The sequence below is a fragment of the Sceloporus occidentalis genome, unplaced genomic scaffold (genome assembly GCF_023333645.1).
Source record: "Sceloporus occidentalis isolate IW3139 unplaced genomic scaffold, rSceOcc1.0.p SCAF_6, whole genome shotgun sequence".
Classification (NCBI taxonomy): Eukaryota; Metazoa; Chordata; class Lepidosauria; order Squamata; family Phrynosomatidae; genus Sceloporus; species Sceloporus occidentalis.
The window spans coordinates 71,050,298-71,074,893 of NW_028316986.1; the positions used below are offsets into that span (position 1 = coordinate 71,050,298).

The 24,596-nt window shown below is 39.2% G+C and overlaps 1 protein-coding gene across 2 annotated transcripts in view; it reads right to left on the bottom strand.

Moving 5' to 3' along the window:
- Positions 1 to 24,596, bottom strand: part of KIF25 (kinesin family member 25) — a 64,574-nt gene that overhangs the window by 22,304 nt on the left and 17,674 nt on the right. For both annotated transcript variants that reach the window (XM_089529996.1, XM_089529997.1), the window contains exons 5-8: positions 21,791 to 21,894; positions 17,092 to 17,180; positions 15,598 to 15,640; positions 6,236 to 6,303 (exon numbers count right to left, since the gene is read on the bottom strand). In XM_089529996.1, the coding sequence (XP_089386122.1) occupies positions 6,236 to 6,303; positions 15,598 to 15,640; positions 17,092 to 17,180; positions 21,791 to 21,894 (304 nt within the window). The remainder of the gene's footprint in view (positions 1 to 6,235; positions 6,304 to 15,597; positions 15,641 to 17,091; positions 17,181 to 21,790; positions 21,895 to 24,596) is intronic.

Consider the following 24,596-nt stretch of genomic DNA (forward strand, 5'->3'; position numbering starts at 1 on the left):
ACTGGTAGGAACCTTTATGGAAACTGCTTATCTCCTTCCACTTCCCTCACTAGAAATATTAACACACTTTGTTCTGCAATGTAATAAGGCTGCTTAGCAATCTTCTTGTAACTACAATATAGGGGAAACTTCAGGCTACTTTAGTTCTCTGGCTAGTATCTTAGAATAGTTGTTAGAGATAATACAACCCTTTATTTGTTGGATTCTTACATTTGTTGCTGTCTTTCTCTCAGAAATGGCACTCAAGGCAGCTCACCATTAGATTGACTAAAATGCAATTAAAACTCAAAACAAGCACAATTTAAAACAAATCATACAAATAAAACAAAATTGGGGGAACACACACTCTGTAAAAGAGGTTTTTAAAATACGGAATTTTAAATAATTCTATATAGGCCTAATGCTGTGCAGTTTAGATACTTTGAAAGTTCTTGCATGAAACTGAAATCTGCATTTGTAGGCTCTGGCCCACTTCCACTGCTGGAATACAATCTCCAAAATTTTCCCCAATTGGAATTCAGATTCTAGCCCATCCTGTATCCCTTTCTGATGTTGTGTACTCCTAATACCTAGTAATATGTTATTATTGGTGAATTATTTCTACTGAGAGAAAGCAAAACAGCACCAAACATATTTTTAAACTCCTTTTTAAAAGCTGGAATACTTGCGTGTAGAAAAACCAACTAAACCCACTGGGCCTCCTTTATGAAGAGATATGGCTCAGATTGCATTATACATATGTCTGATAGGCAGGGGAATCATTTTCATTCAGTTTTTCCATACAAGCCATGATATAGTGGTTTGAGTATTTAACTACGACTCTGGGAGACCAGGGTCTCAGATCCACACTTGGCCGTGGAAACTCAGTGGATGACCTTGGGCAAGTCACATTCTGTCAGCACTGTAGGAAGGCAATGGAAAATAATCCCAATAATGCCTTCCCCCCCATAGTTGCCTTAGGATCGCCATATGTCAGAAATGACTTGAAAGTACTGTATCCAACAACAACTTTCCTTTACTGGTTTTGTTCTACTGTCAGTAAACAGAAGCATCTTACAGTATTTGGACTCCGGCTTCAATGTCCACATACATGCCATGTTATCTACTCTCTTGTGAGATTTTCGAAGGAATTCTGAGGCTTGTGGTTAAGGAATCATTGTTATCATCCACAGTGCAGTTTGCAAGGATTCAGAAGATATACAAGGAGAAGGATATCAGTGTTTGATATAAGCAACATGAGAGTTGCTTATGTACAATTAGCTTTGTACAATGAGACCACCCCAATGCCTTTTTATAATATACTAATCAATGTCTTCTATTTCAGGATTTTTTCCTCATCCCCCTTTCAAGTGCCTCACTAAGAGCCAAAAGAACTGAGGATGGGAACAGCCCAACATCCATTCTCATCATGGGCAAACACAATCTCTCAAACACATTGGCCTATGATCCAAAATGTGCTTGACCTCCCCCCTCTTCCTGATCTGTTTTCATCTGGATCTCACTGTGAGATAGCATGGAAAGTAATCTCAAAAGTAAAAGAAAAATTATTATCCCATTATTATGTGATTCCTTAAAGTGATGAAAGAAAATGGATCTGTAGAGTTGATCTCGGTCAATAACTTGACAGGTACAGATAATCAACTGAAAATGACAAGACATCCTAAACAGCTGTAGTAGTTATGTACCTAGTGTTGCTGCACTACTTAACAGGGACATTTTCCTTCACAAAAATCAATTATTTTTCATCCCATGAAGTCTCAGTTATTTTATTAAAGACCAGGAAGTACCTTATATACTTGTGTATAAGTTGACCTCATGTATAAGTCGAGGTCAACTTTTGGGACCAGAAATGGGGATTTTTATATAATAATAATAATAATAATAGTAATACCTGTGGATAAGTCAAGGCGCCCTTCCCAGGCTTCTCTCTAGCTGGGCTTCCTCTTCATGAGGAGGGAGGCTGGCTGGGGAGAAGGCTGCAGGGTGAACGTACACCCTTCCCAGGCTTCACTCTAGCCAGGCTTCCTCCTCATGAGGAGGCCGGATGGGGAGAAGCCTGTGAGGGGCGAACGCACGCCCTTCCCAGGCTTCTCTCTAGCTGGGATTCCTCCTCATGAGGAGGGAGGCTGGCTGGGGGGAAGCCTGTGAGGGGTGAACGCGTGCCCTTCCCAGGCTTCTCTTTAGTGGGGCTTCCACCTCATGAGGAGGGAGGCCGGCTGGGGAGAAGCCGCGAAGGGCGAATGCGTGCCCTTCCCAGGCTTCTCTCTAGCCGGGCTTCCTCCTCATGAGAAGGGAGGCCGGCTGAGGAGAAGCCTGCGAGGGGCGAACGTGCACCCTTCCCAGCGTCGCTCCAGCTGGGCTTTCTCTAGAGGACCCCACTGCCCCATGTATACACCAGGATTTTGGGGTACATTTGGGGGCAAAAATTTCTTGACTTATAGTCGAGTATATATGGTAATAACAGAAGCTTGTAATGTCAGGGATGATGGGAGTTGTAGCTCTTCACCTCTGGCTCTAACTCACCACCTTGTTATGCAGCAGAGCTGACCAGCTTTGGTCAGTAGTTAATGCTTTTCTCCAAGCAGCAGAGTTTCAGAGAATAGGCTGAAGACCCTGACAAACTCTCCAAGCCTTCTCACTCTTCTTCCTCAGATGTCTCCAAACTTCTCCAGGATTCTGCTGACACTTGTATCTTCACCCAAGACACCAGACAACTCAGTAGTCTTATATAAAAGATCTACTTTATTCTACTATATACAAATACTATCACAATCTCTACAATCTCCAATACTCCAAACTACCCAACAACTACCCACAAAATACATTGGCAAAACATAGCAATTATTATAGCCATTGTTAATCACCACCCACTAGTCAGTTTCCACCCAGTGGGCGTGTACACTCATTTTGATTGGTTCACATAGTTCAACCCATACTTAAGAATTTCATCATTTCATCTTGTACACTTAATGAATCTCAGGTGTTTTCAATTGTACACTCTACAATTCTGTCCTTGACATTCAAGTCTTTTAAATTACATTAGCTTTTTCACCTGTGTGGCTTCTTAATTGCTCTTGCTTAGTCACTGTGACTTTCACATACATGTTTTATTTCTTTCACTGTATGTCTCATGTTGCATTTTCCTTAACAATCCCCTCCAAAATAAAATACTGTATGTGTCTTACAATGTCATGTAAATATCATTGTGCTTGCATGGTCATATTAATTACTCTGGCTACGTTAGAGATCTGTCTGACTGGCATTTATAGGAGAAATGCAAACAGGCACGTTAACTTCATTTTGTGCCAATTGCTTTCTTGCATCAGATATATAATAAAAGAAAGGTAGTCCCAAGGCTGATCTGTCTGTGCAAAATGACAGATGTCCTCACCTTCCAGCTACATTGCTTTTTAATGCTGATCTTTACCTAAAAACCAAAATCTCTAAGAACAGTCTTGACTATTTCACTAGAAGTTTTTTTTTTAAAGTATAAAAAGCTGACATTTCTTTTTCTGAAATGGAATCAAGTATTTTGACATTTATTAGTTCCATTTAGAAAGCTGCTAAAAAAATAAGCATATGAAGTTCATAAGAACCATATGCTTTACTGTTTGAAAGAATAAGCTGTGCAGGAACATTGAAAAAAAAAGAAAAGAAAAAGAAAACACTTCCAAGAACTACATTCTTTAAGGGAATTTACCATTTAACCCTCAGGGAGGGGGTACCTAAACATATATTGCCACACATATGGACTATTCTATAACATTCTGAACTGGCAGTATTTTCTTGACTTGTACTTTAGAGAACTTGTTACTTTCTTCATGTGAACAGATGGAGACAGGGTTGTTGTTATTAGTTTTTTTATATTTATATCCTCACTTTTTCCCAGACCAGGAACTCAAACAGGCTTATAAAAATTAAAATAGATACTGTAAAAAACATACAAAGTTAAAAATATAATTAAGCTGTCAATAATATTAAAAATTGTTAAAAGCATGACCATTAAATATAAACAATAAAATAAAAATATAAATAATACAATATGAAAGGTACTTTCCCCCAAGCAATCAGTCCTTCAAGCCCTGTTAAATCAAAAATATCTTCACCTGCATACAGAAAGATAGAACAAAAAGCCTTGATTTTACCCCTGTACAAAAAAATTTATTGAGCCTGGAAGTAGCCTGCAAGAAGGTCCTCTCTTGTGTTCCCAAGCAAATATGCCTATAAAGGTGGACAGACAGAGAAAAGGGCCACCCCAGGAGATATGAACATAGCTCATAGGGGAGATCCATCTAACAACCTGGACTTGAGCTACATAGGCCCTCCCCTCCCTCCTTCCAACTGTCATCTTCTGGCCTTAGAGGGAGTGAAAGGACAGGCCCAACGCCATCGGGCCTGAACAGGAAGAGCCCTCTCCTCCCTCCTTCCAACTGTCATCTTCTGGCCTTAAAGGGAGTGAAAGGACAGGCTCAATGCCATCGGGCCTGAAGAGGAAGATCCCTCCCTCCTTCCAACTGTCATCTTCTGGCCTTAGAGAGAGTCAAAGGACAGGCCCAACACCATCGGGCCTGAAGAGGAAGAGCCCTCGCCTCCCTTCTTCCAACTGTCATCTTCTGGCCTTAGAGGGAGCAAAAGGACCGGCCCAACGCCATCTGGCCTGAAGAGGAAGAGCCCTCCCCTCCCTCCTTCCAACTGTCATCTTCTGGTCTAGGAAGGAGTGAAAGGACAGGCCCAACGCCATTGGGCCTGAAGAGGAAGAGCCCTCCCCTCCCTCCTTCCAACTGTCATCTTCTGGCCTGGGAGGGAGTGAAAGGACAGGCCCAACGCCATCAGGCCTGAAAGGACAGGCCCAACACCATTGGGCCCGGCCTTGATTAAGAAAAAGAGCCCTCCCTCTAGTCCATCTGCCTTGGTCCAGACCTCAGAGGGAGAGAAGAACTGCTGGACCTGATCCCACCCCCCCAACATTCCCTTCTCCTTTTGTGTCGTGTCTTTATAGATTATAAGCCTGAGGGCAGGGAACCGTCTATTATCCCCTCTGTTGTAAGCCGCCTGGATTCCCAGTGATTGGGCGGCATATAAATAAATCCTATTATTATTATTATTATTATTATTAACAGGTCATAATCAGCACTGACTTGAATCTGAAAACAGACTAGAAACCAGCGAAACTGTTTTCTGTTCCTTTTAACCTGCCCTGGCTGTAATCATCATCACCATCACCATCACCACCACATTCCTCCCTAAAATTAGGTCAAAAAGCTTGGAATAGCTGTAGTTTGGAAAACTCTAAAAAGGCAGCTCCATGTTGAACAATTGACACTTACAGAATGTAACTAAAGAATGTGTCATCATGGATAGGTCCAGGCTATTTCTGTTGGTTCCGGGGTGGAGGAGGAATGACAAAATAAGTTATTGGATCATTTATTTATAGGTAAGCAAGTGTGAAAACTTTTGTTTAGAAATAAGTACTAAGCAACTAGAATGAAAAGGCAGCTATTTGCAAGGCATTAATGGAGGTAAGATACAAAAATCATGTGTGTCTTTGGTTGTTATCCACACACCTTGATCACATCTGGGACCAGAGTATTACCCAAATCTATTTATTTCAACACTATCTCATGGAGTTGTAATACTCAGAAAATACACCCTAACAGCACAAGATCATACCATGGAGAAAGTATCCATGTACTGTAGACTTCTTATGAAGGATGGACATCATCTCAGTACTAAAGGAACCAAGGAGGCAACAGTTTTGTATGTTCAGAAATCATGGTATGATCTTGTGCTGTTAGGGTATATTTTCTGAGTATTACAGCTCTATGAGATAGTGGTGAAATAAATAGATTTGGGTAACACTCTGGTCGCAGAAGTGATCAAGTTGTGTGGGTAATAACCAAAGACACACATAATTTTTATATCTTACCTCCATTAATGCCTTGGAAATAGCTGCCTTTTCATTCTAGTTGCTTATTATTGAATTATTCAAAACCTAAGAAATTGGTTAGATGTAATGTTTTTGAAATTGAGAGGAATAAACTAATTCCCTGTTCCTCAAAATAAGGTCAGAAGTCTATTTTGTTTTAGAATTTTAAGTACTATGAATTCAAGGGAAATTTGCAATTGCAGGAGCCTTTGTAATAGTAAGAGATCTGTTATCAATGTCTATTAAAATTCATTTTATTTTATTTTATTTTTTTAAGGCAAAGCCACAATCATTCCAAAGACCACCCACCTTTCGTACTGGAACGTCTTGTTTATCAAAGCATGACCTGGGCGGCTACATTTTACAATGACAGTTTCCTAAGAGAAAACAAGAGTGGTAACAGTTAAAATATATATCATTAGAGGCTAAATGAAAAGAAAATGTATGGTTTAAGCTTCACCACAAATTAGGATGTTTAAGAATTTCCAAAATGCTAGAGCCATAAACCATATCCTGTCTTCAATATATGGTTCTGAAAGGCTGCAGGCTAGAGTTGAGGGGGTTCAGTGAACTCCTAATTAGGGCTGCCACACAGAGAGACACAATTAAATAACAGTACAATTAAAAACAAGGTTAAAACAGTATAAAACACTGATCATGATTAAAAATAAATAACATGACCCCATCACAAACTCTTTCCAATTGAACCTTGTGCAGGAAAGAATTCCACGATCTAGGAGCCTATGCTGGTGCATATTTAATTATCTCTAAAAATAAGTTGCCTCATGGCTTAACATTTGTTTCACTGTTTCTTTTACATAGGACCATGTTTCTGTTGTACATGAAACAACAGAAAAATATTTTGAATGAGAGGTGACATATATTCCATGGAAGAACCAATGACTGCTGAGTCAAAAGCACATGGCAAGAGGCAAAGTTATAGCAAATTATATCATGCTATGTGGCACTGAATAATGACTCAGAACCAACCTTCTATATAAGTGGACCAAAAGACTGGTCACATGTGGGTTAGTTGGCTTTGTTTGGAGAGTTGTTTGGAGCAGACATCAAATCACTTGGTTGGAAGTTGACAAGAGGGGAGAGTGTGTATATACTGTATTACACTGTACACATTGCAACTGAAGATAAAGCCTCCAGAACCTTGGATGAATCAACTATGTCTGTGCTTCTGTTGAGTGAGAAAAGCAGTCAGGGCATTGCCAATACCAATAACTGGGTGTTTTTGTTTTTGAACTCTACTACGATATTGTTTTGGCTGCATCTGAGTAGACTTGTCCCCAGACTGCACTGGTAATTGGCTTTCCCTTGCCAAGAGATCATGGCCTTGATCTCAATAAATCATTTTGGAGATGCAGGTTGAAATCCATATGCAGCTTTGGAGATCACTGGCTGAGCCCAGTATACTCACTTCTTCTAAATTTAACCTGCTCCAGAGGGCTATGTGGATAAAACAGATGAGGCAGGAACCTTCTAACTCACATTAGCTTTTCAGAGGAAAGGCAGGATAAAAAATCAGTTAAATAAAATAAACCTACTAACCATCATGAAACACTGAGTATAATTTACAAATAAATTGAAATAGGTACAACAGCACTACAAAGGTACTAGAAAGTGAGGCTCACATTATAGTTGGGATTTACTTCTGAGTAAATGTGTATAATGTATTGGGGTGGGTGAAGTAGTCTTGGGGCTGCATGCTTCCCCCTGGCCCATCCCAACTTCTAAAATAGACCATTTTCTGGCAGCAGCAGCAGCAACAAAAGGGATTGTTTTGTTTGGAAGCATCTTCCCCTAACCTCCAAACATAAACCCCCACAATTCTTAAAAACTAGAAGTAGAGTTTTTGCCACCTTTAGTTTTGCTCTTTTTCATTGTGGTACAATCACTGGGAACCCTCTGGGGCAGAAAATTGGCATCATGTACTTGCCAGAATTGCCCAACCATGCATTACAACAAATGAAGTTCTCTTTTAAAAAATGGAATGCGTAGTCTGATGATAATTTGTATATTATCATGATGTTTTGTATATCGATATCAAACTTGATATCAAACATCTTGGCTCAAGATGACTTGGGTTGAACCTGAATGTTTGTTATCCAAATTCTTGTTTTTTGAAATTTGGTTTTGTTTTGTGGTCTTGGATAGAATCATAGAATCACAGAGTTGGAAGAGACCATAAGGGCCATCCAGCCCAACCCCCTATCATGCAGGAACTCACAATCAAAGCACCCCTAAAAGATGGCCATCCAGCCTCTGTTTAAAGACCTCCAAAGAAGGAGACTCCACCACTCTCTGTCAAAGAGCTCTTGCCATCAGTACGTTCTTCTCAGTGTTGAGGTCGAATCTCTTTTCCTGTAGTTTATATATCCATTGCTCCAGACCCTATTTTCTGGAGCAGCAGAAAAAAAGTTTGCTCCAGCCTCAATATGACACCCCTTGAAATACTTAAACAGGGCTATCATATCACCTCTTAACCATCTCTTTTCCAGGCTAAACATACCCAGCTCCCTAATTCTCTTCTCATAGGGTATGGTTTCCAGACCCTATGTCTTCCAGACCCTATGTCATCTATCTTTTACTGTTCAAGTTTATAGATCATTTAATCAATTTATCAACTAAAGCAACTACATATAATAATTTACTCTCTGCAAAATATGGAGTTTCTCAAAGCAAAGCCAACATTCCTTCCTTTTTCATGAACAATGAGTCTCTTGTGAAATGAGATAGACTTTTCTTGTACACATCTCCAAAGGTATTCTGCATTTGCTGAGTCAAGCTGGCACATTGCCAATATATTTCCCTTTTCAAAGCTGGACCGAGTGGACTAATGTCTATTACAGACAAACTGTACAATTACAGTCAGTCATACTATATGAGAGCCATTAGGGCTGAAGGGCGGGATATAGATACCTAAATAAATAAATAAATAAATATGCTTCAAAGCTTGGCTAGGTGACAGTATTAATTACTTTTTTTGGTTCTTCTAAGTAAGCCAAGAAAAAATACTACAAAGTAAATTTTACCAAATCAAAACAAAAATGAAAAGGAAGGCTAAACATTTGCTCTTTTAAACTGATTAAATCAATTTCTCATTCTGAGAACCAATCAGTAAAGCAAGGCGATGCCACAGACTTCCCATCCTCTCATAGCTCCAATACCAGTAGCCAAAATGATCCTTATTTTTTTAAAAAAGAGGATTTAAAAGAATGAATTATCTCAAATACTGAAATGAAATACAGTGCTTTACTTGTAATAAAAACATAAATCTTTTTTAGACTCTGGAACGAAGTGATAGTTCTCAGGCCAAGATTTACAAGAATCTAGAAGGGGGAAAGATCATTTTCTCCTCTAACAAATTTAAAAGCCAGAATTACTGAATAAATAGACTGGAAATAGTTTCTAATTTTATTTACCACAGACTTTAACAGTTTTCAGACCTTTCCAAATCTGAAGTAATTTTGGTTCAACCAAGTTTTCAAATCATATTGCATTTGAAATTTTGTCATAAAAACAGTTCTAAACAATGCAGAGAAGGAACAAGCCTGTGCCACAATTCACCACTGAAACATACCCTACTTGCTTTCAAAAATTAATTAATCCTCAATAAATCTGCACTGTTCATTAATACCACCATCGGGGCTAAAGCAGAGTTGGTATAGAAGAGCCTTGCGGGATTCTTATACCCTGAACTGTAATATTTGTTAGGGTTAGTGGTGAGATACTGGAGGATTGTATAAGAAAATATAAGAAAAGAATTGGTCATAATAGGGTTATATTGCAGGACAGGCTAATACAGTCGGCCCTTCTCATACGCGGATTTGCCATCCACAGATTTGAGCATCCACGGATGGCAAACCCGGAATTTGTTCCCAATGGCGGATTGGGAACAAAAGTCCCTGGCCTCCCCTCCTCTCCTCCCTTCCCTCCTAGCCTCCCTCCCTTCCCTTCCTCTTACTTACCTTTCAGGCCAAGTGCCTGTGCCGGAGGCCTTGAAGGCCTCCGGCACAGCGGCTTGGCCTCCCCACCGCCGCCGCCATGGGAAAATCCAGGTGGCAATGGTGGCGGTGGAGGCCAAGCCTCGGCTTCCTTGCCGCTGCCGTGGAAGGCCCGATGGCAGTGCTGGAGGCCTCTTGGCCCCAACAGCACCGCCATCGGACCTTTCCTGCAGCAGGGCCAGAGGCCTTCTAGGCCTCTCGCACTGTCACCCAGCGTCACCTGCGGAGCAGCGGCTCTGCCTCCTTGCCGCCACTGCGGGAAAGGCCCGGTGACGGTGCTGTTCGGGAGCACTAGTGAGCAATAACTTTTGTGGGATTATCACATTAAGATAAGGGGTAGACTAACATAACAGAAGGTTCTGCATACCAAATCCTCTTGTGATAGACAGGCAGCCATACATATAGAAAGAATATATATTTATCACATTTATACACTGCATCCAAGAACCTCAAAATGAGGTTGATGGCAAATGATGGCAAAATGCCCTGACTCCATTTTAGTCTCACAACAGTGTTGTGAGACAGGTTAAGCTGCCTGCTGCAAGAGTGACTGTTGCAAAATAACCCAGTAAATTAATACTTTGGCCATATCATGAGAAGAGATGACTCACTAGAAAAGACACTAATGCTAGGAAAGGTGGAAGCAATGGAGAGAGAGGAGACCACACATCAGATGCATAGACTCAAGGAGACCACGGCCATGTGCCTTCAGGACGTGAGCAGGGCAGTTGACAGGAGCTTGGAAGTGTCCCATTCACAGGGTTGCCATGTGTTGGGGCTGACTTGAGGGCAGTTAAACAAATCTGATATAGCTAGGTAGGAAAATGAACCTATGTCTCCCAAGTCTTACACACAAAATAACTTCTAGAGCAAATGGTCTCTCATCTATATTTTGAGGATTCAGAGACAAAAGCAATTGGAGCAGAAATGGTAGCCATTGTTTGTTGTTTTGTAACTCGCCTTGATCCGTAGGGAGAGGCGGAAAATAAATAATATTTATTATTATTTATTATTTGGGTTTGCCTCAGTGCTTTCAGTTTTTGATTCCTTTTGTAAATTTTCCATTCTTAAAATCGTTAAAGAAATTTTGGACAGGCAATTGCTACTATCCTTCAACCTAGCCATCTCCAAGAGATTTAGAGCCCAGCTCCTTCAGCCTCAGCCAGCATGCTAGTAATCAATGTAAAATTCCAAAGGGCAATAGGTTGGGGAAGAGCTAGTGAGGGCTGTTGTGTTTTATTTCAGCAGCTAACCTAGAAATCCAGGATACTCTACTTGTCAACATGAAACAAAATAAATTAATACACAAATTCAAACTTTCTAACCAAGAATTGCATGGAAAATTTCTATTTACAAAAAAAAAAAAATCCTTAGAGAAAATACTGGTGATGAATGACATTAGACTGAGGTCAAATGAGGTCACTCAACAAAAAGTAAGAAATAACCGAATGGCACAAAAACAAGGTGGTTAACATCTACCATTTAAATACACAGCGGCCACTAAAAACAATGAACAAGCAGCAGCAAAGCTAACTGTAGCTGGAACTACTCATTCATAAATGCCTGGGTAAACAGTTACAGTCCACTCTTCCCTTATGTTGGGGGATCCATTCTGGACCCCCCCCCCATAAGGGGAAAACCGGGTATGCTCATGCCCCACTGAAAACAATGCTGTGCACATGCGCCATTCATTAAATTGTACTGCAGCTTCAGCGTAAGCTGAAAGCTGCATAAGGGAAGCCCACGTATGGCACGGGCTGACTGTATTAACATTTAGACATCAGGCTAATGAAGCTGGGACTTGGCATACCTCTCGGGGGAGGGCGTTCTAAATGCAGGGCAGCACCACAGTAAAGGGCCTATCTTACATAATCATCTGATATATTTCCCTACTGGTATTATAATGAGATGGTTCCCTTTCTACCGTAAGTCTAAAAGTACAAGCAGGCTGGTATAGGGGAAAGTGTTCTTTCAGATATTCTAATCCTAAATCATTTAGGACTATATGGATCAGCACCAGCACCTTCAAATTCTCCCAGGAACAGACAATCAATCATTGCCACTCTCTCTGGATAAAGCTCTCTGATAGCGCTCTGTTAACTGTTCACGTTCAGCAGCTATTTCCAGATTTATTTTCAACAGCAAAACCACATAAAATGCACTGCAATAATCCCAATAAAAGGTTATGAGAGCATAAAGAACTGTGGCTAAGCTATTTCTATCCAGAAAAGCAAGATAACAGATGTGGCTGAATTTTTCTAGCCCAGAAATGGAAAATGACCCAAAATAATTAAAATAAATATATGTTTAAAGAATGAAAGGCACAAAGTTGTGCTCCTCTCAATGAGATGCACAACCTGTTTCTACGTGTGGAGAATGTATGTCTTCTGGGGAAAGACACACAGAAGCCCTCCTTGCATAGTACAGAGAGAGTGTGAAAAAGGTGACACAAAGCATCCACGCCTTTTCATTTCCTGTAATGTAAAAAAGAACCCTGTGATTAGATGGATCTGAATATATTTCTAAATCATTATACAGGGAATAAAGTGAAACTCAAATGGAGGGGAGTCTAATAGGATATGGAGACAACATAGTGACAGTGCACATGCTCTCCATAGAGAAGGTTCAATCCTCAACACCACTAATTAAAAAGGGATCAAGTAGGCAGTGATGAGAGACTACTGTTTGAAATGTTGGAAAGCTACTGCTAGTCAGAGCAGACAGTACTGGCTCAGATGTACCAATGATATAACTTAATATAAGGCAGCAACACATGTACACGTGGTATTCATAAAAGCTGCCCTTCCACTATATTTTAAATACTATAATTTAAATGCTACCATAAAAGGAAAAACAGCTACATACCTACATTAAGTGTAAACAACATGGAGTATCTGACTAAAAACCACAGCCACGAAGAAAATGAAACAGTAAAACCAGGATTAAAACTTCCATCTTAGTTCACCATGTTATGCCTTTCAAATTTTATTTCTTGCTAACAGGCTTAATTAATGCTAGAATACCATCTGGATCTGTAGCTTAGCTCTCAAGCTCCCCTGCTCTGGTGGATTTAAAGTAAGTGCCTTTATTACACTTGAAAGCAAGCCTTCACAGCCAGCTGCATTTAACTCTTTACATGCCACTCGTCTAGCCTGGTAGACGTGGCATGGCATCCAAAAAGAAATACTTGTACTTTCACAAGAAGATGGGGAAAGTTTCATAATTAAAGTCTGTTTGTCATTAAGAGGACTTGGGCATGGACGTAATAAACTGTTTGTTAAACTTTGGAAATCCTAGTTCGAACCTGTGTGTGGACTTATTCAGGCAAGTAAACTTCTCAGTCTTGCTTTAGCAATAAAATTAGAATATGAGTGACATCATTCAGATTTACTGTGAGGTTAAAGGAAGCCCATTCCTCATGAAAGTACTAGAAAATGATTAGTGAAGTAGATGACAGAAACTAGATCAGTCAGAGAAATCTTTTCTTACTCACTGAAGTAGGCTTTTGACTTTTTTAGAAAAATAATGCAAACAAATCTATGGTAGCTGGTCTATAACATGCAAAGAATATCATAGACATTAACTGTCCTTAACAGGGCTATGACATTAATTAAGGCTCCACCTCAATACACCCTTACCTAGTAATAGTCCCAGTGAACTCAACAGAGTTTACTTCCAAGTACACATGTATAGGATTTCATTGCAGACAAAGCACACCAGTTAGTAATTTGTGTCAACTAAAATTTTATGACTCATTAGCTGTAACTCACACACCACCAATCTATGAACCAATCTCTCAAATTTGTTAGCCAAGGAAGGCAGAATGGCCATCCATGCCTATCATAGAATCTGTAGGGATCTGTATATGTATGACATCTGTCTTCTTGCAATGGATGAAATCATAGAATCGTAGAATTGTAAAGTTGGAAGAGACCACAAGGGCCATCCAGTCCAACCCCCCTGCCATGCAGGAACTCTCAAAGCATCCCCAACAGATGGCCATCCAGCCTCTGTTTAAAGACCTCCAAGGAAGGAGACTCCACCACTCTCCGAGGAAGTGTGTTCCACTGTCCAACAGCCCTTACTGTCAGGACGTTCCTCCTAATGTTGAGGTGGAATCTCTTTTCCTGGAGCCTGCATCCATTGTTCCAGATCCTGTTCTCTGGAGCAGCATATTTAAACAGGGCTATCATATCACCTCCTAACCTTCTCTTCTCCAAGATAAACATCCCCAGCTCCCTAAGTCATTCCTTTTAGGGTATGGTTTCCAGACCCTTCACCATTTTAATTGCCCTCCTTTGGACATGCTCCAGTTTCTCAATGTCCTTTTTGAATTGTGGTGCACAGTATTCCAGGTGGGGCCTGACCAAAGTAGAATAGAGTGGCACTATTACTTTTCTTGATCTAGACACTATACTGTAGTTCTATTGATGCAGCCTAAAATTGCATTGGCCTTTTTAGCTGCCTCATCACACTGTTGACTCATGTTCAACTTGTAGTCTATTTGGACTCCTAGATCCCTTTCACATGTAGTCTCCTTAAGCCAGGTGTCCCCCATCCTATATCTATGTGTTTTGTTTTTCTGCCCTAAGTGCAGTACCTTATATTTTTATGTGTTGAGTATCATTTTGTTAGCTTTGGTCCAGCTTTCTAATCTATTAAGGTCATTTTGAATTTTGATCCTATCCTCTGAGGTATTAGATACTTCTCCTAATATGGTGTCATCTGCAGATTTGATAAGTATACTCCTAATTCTGTCATCCAAGTCACTGATAAAGATGTTGAATAGCACTGGGCCCAGGACAGAACCCTGTGGGACCCCACTGATCACTTCTCTCCAGGATGAAATAGAGCCATTGTTGAGCACCCTGACAACCAATTGCAAATCTATGTAACAGTTGCCTTGTCTAGCCCACATTTTACAAACTTGTTTGCAAAAATGTCATGAGGAACCCTGTCAATGGCCTTACTGAACAAGATATACTATATCCACAGTATTTCCTTCATCTACCAAGCTGGTAATTTTATCAAAAAAAGAAATCAGATTTATTTAATTATTATCATTATTTATTTATTTATATAGCGCTGTAAAAGTTTACAAAGCGCTTTACAAACAGGAGATAAAATAGACATAAAACCTGCCAGACTGATGAAACTTGGAATGATAACAGGGAAGATGTATGGGGCAGCTGCTGGGGCTTGCTCAGAGAAGGTAATATTGTCATGTTCACTGTGGGATTCTTGGAGTCTAAAGAGGAACTTTTCCAAGCTCTGGACAGATACAAACAAGCTCCTGATCCAAAATATCACTTCTCCAAACTTTGTCCATGACAGTATGATTTCTTTAACTGGATGACCACTGTTCACTGTATAAGAGAAGGGCATGTGTCAAATGAAATAAATTTTAGAGTGCGAATGTGAAAAAAACCACAGAATAAAACTGAAGCCAGATTGTCTTCAAAACTGTACTGGCTGGGATAGTCCTCAGCACATCAGATGAAAAAAGGGGGATCAGTCACACAGGAAAATCTGCACATAAGAATGCAAAGCTCCTAGAAAGTAAGGATACCATGGTCTTCTCAGTCTTATTCCACATGGAACTGGCTCTTTAATCTGTTCGTAATTTGGAATGTAAGAATACTTAAGGATACTCACATCATCAGCTGCACGCACAATTTTTTCTGAAATGTTTCTCTGCCTTTCAAAGAAAAATTAAAAGAATAGTAAGGAGGGGAGGCACATGAACAATTTACACAAAAGAACCCAAGGGTGAGTTGCGTAAGTGCACAAGAAACATAGGGGGAATTAAGGAGACATACTCATACATCAGTAGAAATATTGGTAACCTCAATAACAATCAAAATGCATAGTATTCTTCCATGACCTCAAGAGTTTCTGTAGCCTTGTTTATATAAGGAGTAGTCAGGTAGTGTGCACATAAAAAACATCTGTAGTTGATTTTCTCATTTAGGCCCAGGTGGAACTGTGGTATTGAGCTCAAAACACCAATATTTCTACTGATTCGTGAGTATGTGGCCTTATTTCATTCTTCAAGGTGGTTCATTGTTGAAAAGATATTATTCAAGAAACATAGGGGCCCAAAACTGCTAAAAATAACATGGCTTAATAGCATCCATAACACAGGCCAAACTGTGTGCTCCTTGTTTACCCCACCTATGTTGTTCCTCTGGCCAGAAAAAAGTCCTTTTCTCTTCTTCTAGGTCCACACCTACTGTTATTCGCAAATAGAAGGGATATGAAGAACAGGAGGCAGGTATTAAGTAGGACTAGATAAACCTGAAAGCTAAGCAAGATATAATACATACACAAATTATACATCACAATGTACTTGAACTCAAAATGGGTTCCATGCTTGGATTTAGATCCATACATGGGTCTGCACATGCTTGTCATTCATTCCTTTTCTAGACAATGAGTCCTTATCTAGTCAGCTAAATCCCTGCCTTAGAAACAATCTTGTTGCTCAGACATAGAAAAGGTAAATTGTTCTGCTAAGTTATCATTACATTTCTAACTGCAACAGTATTTTAACTTTGCCTCCACCACATAACAAAGCCTGAGAATCTATGCATAACTATATCCTTCTTAAGTAATACTTTAAGCAAACATAAATGGGCATCAATGCTTTTCTTCAGCTGGTTCAACTGTAGCAGGCTTCAGCTTAGGAAGTATCAGTACAAGCAGCTGCTGCTTCTCCCCCAACTCCCACTATCACCTATCTAGGATACCGCCAAGTGACATGTGATGTAATGAAACAGTGTTGAAAGTAATAAAATCCATATGGCAGGAGATTTTGGTAGGCAGTATAACACAAACATTCCATCTGATGATACAGAAAAGCATCTGCCTTCATTGTCACTTTGTTTGTCATCAGTTATATCAATATTATTAGTGTAGCACTGAATTAAATGCAGAAAAAAATGTCATTTGTTACTCAAAACAAGGATAACCAACAGCCTCAAAAAAAGTTTTGGTCCAGACACCAGAACTATTTCCAGTGCTACTAGAAGCCAATGAAACTGATAAACTAAAGCTAACAAGTTGAAAATTTTGGGAAAATTAAAAAGTCTGTCCCTGGAAAGACATCAGAGAAGCAGCTGACATAAACACAGGAATGCAATAAATTACCTGTCTTCTAAGACTGACTCTCCAGGAGCAGTATCAAATGGTAACATTGGACGGATCCTACAGTGTACTCTGATGTTGCCCCTTAGCTCCTGGTGATATCAATACAGAAAGACCACAGTTACAGAAGGATGCACTGTACAAGAAATCCTTAAAGTCTGATACTGAACACATTTATATGACAGTAAGTCTCACAGTCTGTGACGTCTGGTGACTAAATCATTTATTCTAAAACAGAGGTGAATATATGGCCCTCCAAATGTTGTTAGAACTGCAACTCCTAGCATTCCTCATCATTGGCTATGCTGACCAACAGTCCAACAATATCTTGGGGGCATATATGGCCAATTCCTACTCTAAAACATCCTCAGTCTAACCACTACAAGAGATAGGGGACAGCTATCTTGGAATTGAGTAGACATAGTTGAATGATCTTCACTCCGTATGATCACTAATGTTCTTTTCCAGTTATGTTTTACAAAAAACATAATACGTCACACAGGTGGAGAAATTAATTCAAGGCAGTATCCTAGCCTTTTGTTTTTTTAAAATATATTTTGTTTCATTATCTCTAATTTTTGTTTCTTGTAAGCAGATTATGTTGTTCTAGCTGGTGAAATACTATGCTCCTTTTGTATTTTGAGTATGATCCTTTTACGTTCCAAGATATTATGCTTATGGCCATGATTTGTTCTTGACACAGTTTACTGTTTATTTTTAATGTGCCAACCCAGCCTCCCCTTTATTTATTTGTTTAAGTTGCTTAATGAGTTAATTTTTGTCCTTTATTGTGGTTATTTCTGTAGTCTTATACTTTTATTTCTATTAATATCTCTTGTTCTTTTCAATAGTTTGGTTAAGAATTTGTACCTTTCGATCTCCATCAGTATCTGTGGAGGAATATCTTTAAATATGTTAATTTCATTATTTTCAATCATAAATTTGGAATCATAACTTTTATGCATCATTTGGTCTCTCGTTCTTGACCTAATAAAATGAATAACTGTATCTTGAGGAATCTTTCGATCCTTTGCTTGAATGGAGTTTACTTTAAAAATGTTATTAATTTCATTTCCATTCTTTCAATACTTATTCCAATAAATTGAGATAGTGATGGTAATATTCTTGTAAAAAGGTCTTCATTGGGTTTTTTTCTGGAACTCCGTGTAATTTTATGCATCTTTCTCTATATCTTAGTTTGTTAGTCCATTGTTTTACTTGTTGTTGTTCTTGTTTTTGACATAATTCTTTTGAGATTTTTTTCTAGTTGATTTGTTTTATCTTTTATACTTTCTACTTCTTTTTGCATTTTAGATATATCTAATGTCATTTTCTCCAATTTTTTTTTTTTTTTTTTTTTTTTTTTTTTTTTGCTGAAGTTATCTAGTTCTTTTTCAAATCTTTCTTTATTTCTGCTCTGGTCTCTTTAATTTTTCTTGCCTAGACTGCCTTAAGTCTTCTTTCATGTTCTGTCTCAGTTTTTTCATTTCTTGTCTTATTTTTCTAATTTCTTCAAGTACAGTTGGCCCTTCTTATACACGGATTTTTTATACACGGATTCAAGCATCCACGGTTTGAAAATGTTCCAAAAAAGTATAAATTTCAAATATCAAACCTTGATTTTCCATTTTTTATAAGGGTCACGATTTTGCTATGTCATTATATTTAATGGGACTTGAGCATCCATGGATTTTGTTATACATGGGGGATCTTGGAACCAAACCCCAGCGTATAACAAGAGTCCACTGTAATAGCATATTAGTGTCTATAACTCTCATAGTATCTTCAACCGGGCCTCTTTGAGTTGAGATTTGCAGTTATGCTTGAATTGTTCCTTTTTTAGCCATAGCCATTTTTTCAGCCTTTTTCGTTCAACCAATATTGATGCAGTACCACAATATAATGTACAAAGAGATAAAAAATGATAAGTTTGGCAATTTAACAGTCTCTATGTTACATATCTAAGCATCCTAACAGACATCAATTTAAATTATAAAACTGTATAAGACAAATTTTAGCTATGGGTTAATTTTGTTTGTCACACTGCATAGTAGTAATAGGATTTAGCCATAATGAAAGTTTAGCACCTTTTAGTCATAGAGTGCGCGCGGGTCATGCGCTGGATGCTGTGCCAGAAAGACTTCTCCCACACCCTGGAAGAAGCAATGGGGTGTGCCAGGTGCACACAGCGGGAATGAGCCACATTAGTTCTAATGGGGCTTAAGTTTACGTGCTTTCCCCCTTATGTGGTGGGGTCCGGAACAGATCCCCCTCAGGCTGGAAATTAGTATGTGGCAAGATTTATTAAATGACCACCAGGTAAAAACACGGATCCATATACATGTAGATCCATATACAGGTAGTTCATTAAAAATGGAATATCAAGATTGCTGATGCGCTCAGGAAAACGCTGAGCAAAATTTTACTGTGATCTAGTTAAGCTAGTAGAATAGGTAGTAAAGAATTCAAAATGTAAACCAGAAAGATGTTAACAGTGAATAAAAACTGTTAATGATAATCTGTATAATCTAAATTTGGAGAAAATTACAACTTTACAAATAACAGCTGAAAAAACTAGGGATTTAACACTTTAGATCTTAAAGATCATATGTCACTGAAATTACAGCTACTTGATCCCATAGAATGATCAGACGTCAATGAGTAAGACACACATGATGTCATGGAACAGAAGAGAATAAGCCACCACCTTATGTCAAAAACCTGCTCTGGGATAAAACTAACATATGTCAGAAAGCAGTGATAATTTAATGAGGAAGATCTTTGGTACTCAAAAAGTAAAATGGCCAATAAGACTTTTAAAAAAACCTAATTAATTTAAAATCCAGATTTTCTTTGTAGGCATCAGTATCTGTGTCCCACTGAACTGGCATCAGGTTTCCAATGTACCATCCTAAGATACTGAATATTAGCAAGTAGCAAATACATTTGTATACTGCATATCAGCACACTTAAGCACTCCCTGAGCCGTTTACAATGTGTAAGTTAATTGCCCCCAACAAACTGGGTACTCATTTTAGTGAGCTCAGAAGGATGCCAGGCTCAGTTGACCCTGAGCCCCTGGCTGGTACTGAGCTCATAAGCTTGTGGTTTGTGAGTGCGTGGCTGCTATACAGGTTTTTAACTACTGTGCCATCAGAGCTCCTGGTGAATGATCATAACTTTGCACCGTGTGTAAGCACACAGAACAGGTGCAAAAAAGAAAAGAAAAGAAAAGTATAATACAGTGAAGAACAGACAGAGCAATAAAAATAAATACAGTGGCCTCTTGAGATCCACTGGGGTTTGGTTCCATAACCCCCTATGGATACCAAAATCCATGCTCAAGTCCTACTAAATACAATGGCATAGTAAAATGGTGTCTCTTATATAAAATGGCAAAATCAAGGTACACTTTTTGGAATTTATATATTTTTCATATATTTTCAAGCTGTGGATGGTTGAATCTGTGGATAAGGAATCCATGGACATAGTGGGCCGACCATAGCCTACACATCTTATCTAGTCAAAGAGCAAAGGCTAGAAAAGTTACTTCTTCGACTACAATATGCAGTATCTCCCAACCAATGTGGCCTTTAAGATTCTGGGAATGGAGACCAAAAAAAGATAGTCTTTTCAAGCTCTGAAAGGTTGCACCTTGAATAATCTTCCAGTATCTTTAATAGCTCTACAAACAGAGAACAACTTCTTTTGTCTGGAGCACGGTGAGCACGTCCCACCTCCTGACTTTGGAAGGCCAACCTCCCCATGTCTCTCTACTCCCAAATTTAAATAACTTTTTTGTGATTTTCCCCCCTCAGGGCCTTAAAAAAGGACCTGGAGAGCTGCATGCTAACTATGGGCCACACTTTACACACCCTGATAAACTGGAACAAGAAGCAGTTTTGTTTTATACCACAGCACTTGGGGGAAGAAAGTAACTTTACCAGGGAAATGTAAGCAGGAGACTCCACAGTTCCTCTGTGAATATAGGGCTGTTAATGAAAAAGAAAGGCCCCATGGCAATTCTAAATTATATGTGAGTAGGCAGCTGAAAGACTGAGAACCAATTTTCGGTCTTTGGAAGAGTATCAGGTGGCATAGTTACTTTGGCATAGTTACTTGAGTGTAGGACTACAACTCTGGAGACCAGAATTTGATTCCCTGCTCAGCCATTAAAATCAATGGGTGACTTGGGCAGGTCACATGCTCTCAGGTTCAGCCTCTCAGCCTCAGAGGAAAGCAATGGTAAACCTTCTCTAAACAAATCTTGCCAACAAAATCCCATAATAGGTTCATCTGAGGGTCACTATAAGATGGAAACAACCTGAAAGCACACAACACAACACAACCCATCCATGAGCTGCACTAGACCCTAAAAAAAGCAAGTATGTACAAATAAATAAATACTATGCTGAAAGTTGTTTTCTAGTTCACATTTAATTAGTTTACAACTGGGAATTGCAAGTGCCCTGCCCTTCATTTCTGATTAAAATCCCCATTCCTGGAAGCATCCAGGAATGAAGGGAAAGTCAACTTGGTGGGGGGTGGGGGGGGGGGGAGAGAGAGAAAGTTTACCTGGGGAGTGTATGGGACAGTCAATAAAGGGATTGTTGGTTACATGTGGCCCACAAGGTGTCTTGAGCCCATATTTAACATATATAGATCGTTTTAACACTGCAGAAACAATTACCAAGATACTTACAACTAAACTATTATGAAGTATTTTTCTCCTTTGTTTTTCCTTCTGGTACCTCTCACTGACTTCATATAAAGATTGTTCAAGTTCCAAGGCTTTAGTCTGAAATACTGAAAAGATGTTTGCACAAATGTTCATAGAAATATTAGTCAACATGGTAAAGATCTCTAAACATGCAAACACAGGGAAAATATTAGACACAAAATTATAAAGTTAAAAACAAAATTCTAAGGAAGAACTTTTTCAAGATCAGCAGTCTACTTTGTGACCCACAAACAATTTTTGAAACACCAACACATGTCAGTGAGTAGTATTGATACATTCCTGCTGTAGCTGTCTCCAAATTGCATCACAATGCCATCATTGCAAGCAACATGAAACGGTATTTGCAGTATGCCTTCCAGTGCAATTCTACCAGTTTTGCTAAATGTAATTTTCATAGCTTTATGAAAACATGAGGTCTCATACATTTGTTGCATGCTCATACATAAGAATTCAAGAATTCTGAACCTATAGAGCAACTACTGATTAGGTAATCCTGCTCCTTACAGCAAAGGAGTAATGATTGGATACTACTTGGAAGTGAACTGATAATGTAGAAATACCACATTCCACTCACTACTCTTTAGAGACAAATCTCACCCCTATATGTTGTACAATACAAGTCAATCAAAACAGTACTGGCAAAGCGCTTATCACTTTCCATGTTGCAATGTGAATCTCAGCTTTTTTTCAGACTTGTTCTGATATTTTTCTCCTTGTTTTTTTGTGGGTACTGAAAGCTGAAAGAGAAATCTATCAAGACTCTTTTGCAGAAGCCCTGTTAGATAAGAGATGTCAAGAATATCTGTAACAGCCAAGCTTGATAAGAAACACCCTGGCACAGAAAATCTGACATTTAAAGCAAGGGGTGGCTTAGGGTTTAGCAAGCAGAACATAGGGAATATGCAACTCTCCAGATATTAAACTGTAGTTCCCATCAGTGATAGCTAGCATAAATAATGTTGAGGGATTATGGGAACAGTAGTCCAACAACATCTGTGGCTGTAAGAGTGCTCTTGGCATAAGTATATACTTATGGTCTTGACATAAGTATTTAAATCCTAGGCTACTTTGATGGTATGGCAATGTTTTGTATCTATGGATCAAGGGTGACATTTGTAACCACTGTCTAGCCTGTTTTTCAATGTGGTAGCACTGGTAAACTCATTACTCTCCTTACTTTGGCATAGGAATCTGCTTTGTTGTTGATTCCAATAGGTTCTGTTTTATCTCGGCCTTGTTAGAAGAATGAGCTAATTTTGACTGCCAAACAATAAAAAATATAAAGAAGGTTGATCCTGAAAATTCCTAGCCTTGAGAACAAGGATTAGAACGCTATATCACAAATGAGTCAAATCAGCATTTGAACAGCTGCCCTTTTCAGCGTAAATTGGAAATACAGGGCAAGAAAAGTCAAAAGACAAGAAACTAGGCTTCCTGTTTTTTAGCACAGCAGTACATATTAGAGCTAGATATGAAGATATTCAACCTTTAGAGTTGTATTTCCTGGACATGATGGATTCAATTCAGATCTTTTCTCTTTAATTCTTCAAAACTTGGTGTTAAACATTCACCTCAGAGCATAGCTCCCTCTTTGCTACATAAAGTTTCACTCAAGTTAATGAAGCCTCCATCACATCTGCTGAGGAGTCCTAGAGAAGTTAATGGTAGTACAATGCACCCACACCGTACACGGGCACACTATATGCAGCTTCAAGCTTATGCTGAAGCTGTGTATCAATAAAACATATGGTGCATGTGCCATAAGCATGCGCCCCATTGTTTTCAACGGAGTGCAAGCATACACAGAATTCTCCTTACACGGGGGGATCAGAAACCGATCCCCTGCATAAGGGAAGAGCCCACTGTACTGGAGAGTAAGGGTACATGCACTACACCTTCAGTCACTTTCAAGCATTATCTAGTCATTGTTCCTTTGTTGTAAACTGCAAAAATCACAAATGATTTTCTGTACTAACTAGAGCATTGTTGCCCCCACTCCTTTCTGATACTAAAGTGATATAAACGAACTGTCTGAGGCTCATAGCTGTGAAAATGCCCCAGCGTGAGGAAACAGTCAAGCTACATAAGGAGCTCTGGACCATATTTGGGCATCTGGAAGGCTCAGCATGGGGAAGCGCAAGAACATGTAGCTGTGGAAAGATTGATTGATCAAAATCAGAATCTGCATAATCACTTCACTGAGGGGAGCAACTGAGGGTGATAAACGTTGTGTTTACAAGCAAACAGAAACCCAAGAGTACCCCTCTTTGGGAATGAAATTCCTTTGTCCAGGGACATTTACACTGATTGTCTGATCATTCCTAACTTCTCTCTCCATTCCTCCCTACTGGAAAATCCCCTCTAATCCTGAATTCTAACCTGGGACAGGTTTTGCATTATAAATATGTCTGCTTGGGCACTACCAATTTGGCCTTGCTTGAGATCAGACGAACCCATTGTCTGCAATTTCCTTAACTCCTCAGCTTGTTATCCACACCACGATCCTTCAACAGCTTGCTGAGTCACTTGCACTTCACAGTGTCCATCTGATTTAGTGCCTCACTTCTGGAATCAATATAGTATTGCTCCTCCCCAAAATTCGCTGTCTGTTATCGCCTTCTATATTGTTAGTTTTTGGAATGTGTGCATGGGAGTGTCTTGAGTGAATTGTGACTTTCGGATTAATAAATAAAACTGATTTGAACCTTGCACTCTGGAGTTCTGTTTTCAGAACTAGTATACACAAGCTAGATCCCTACTTTAACCT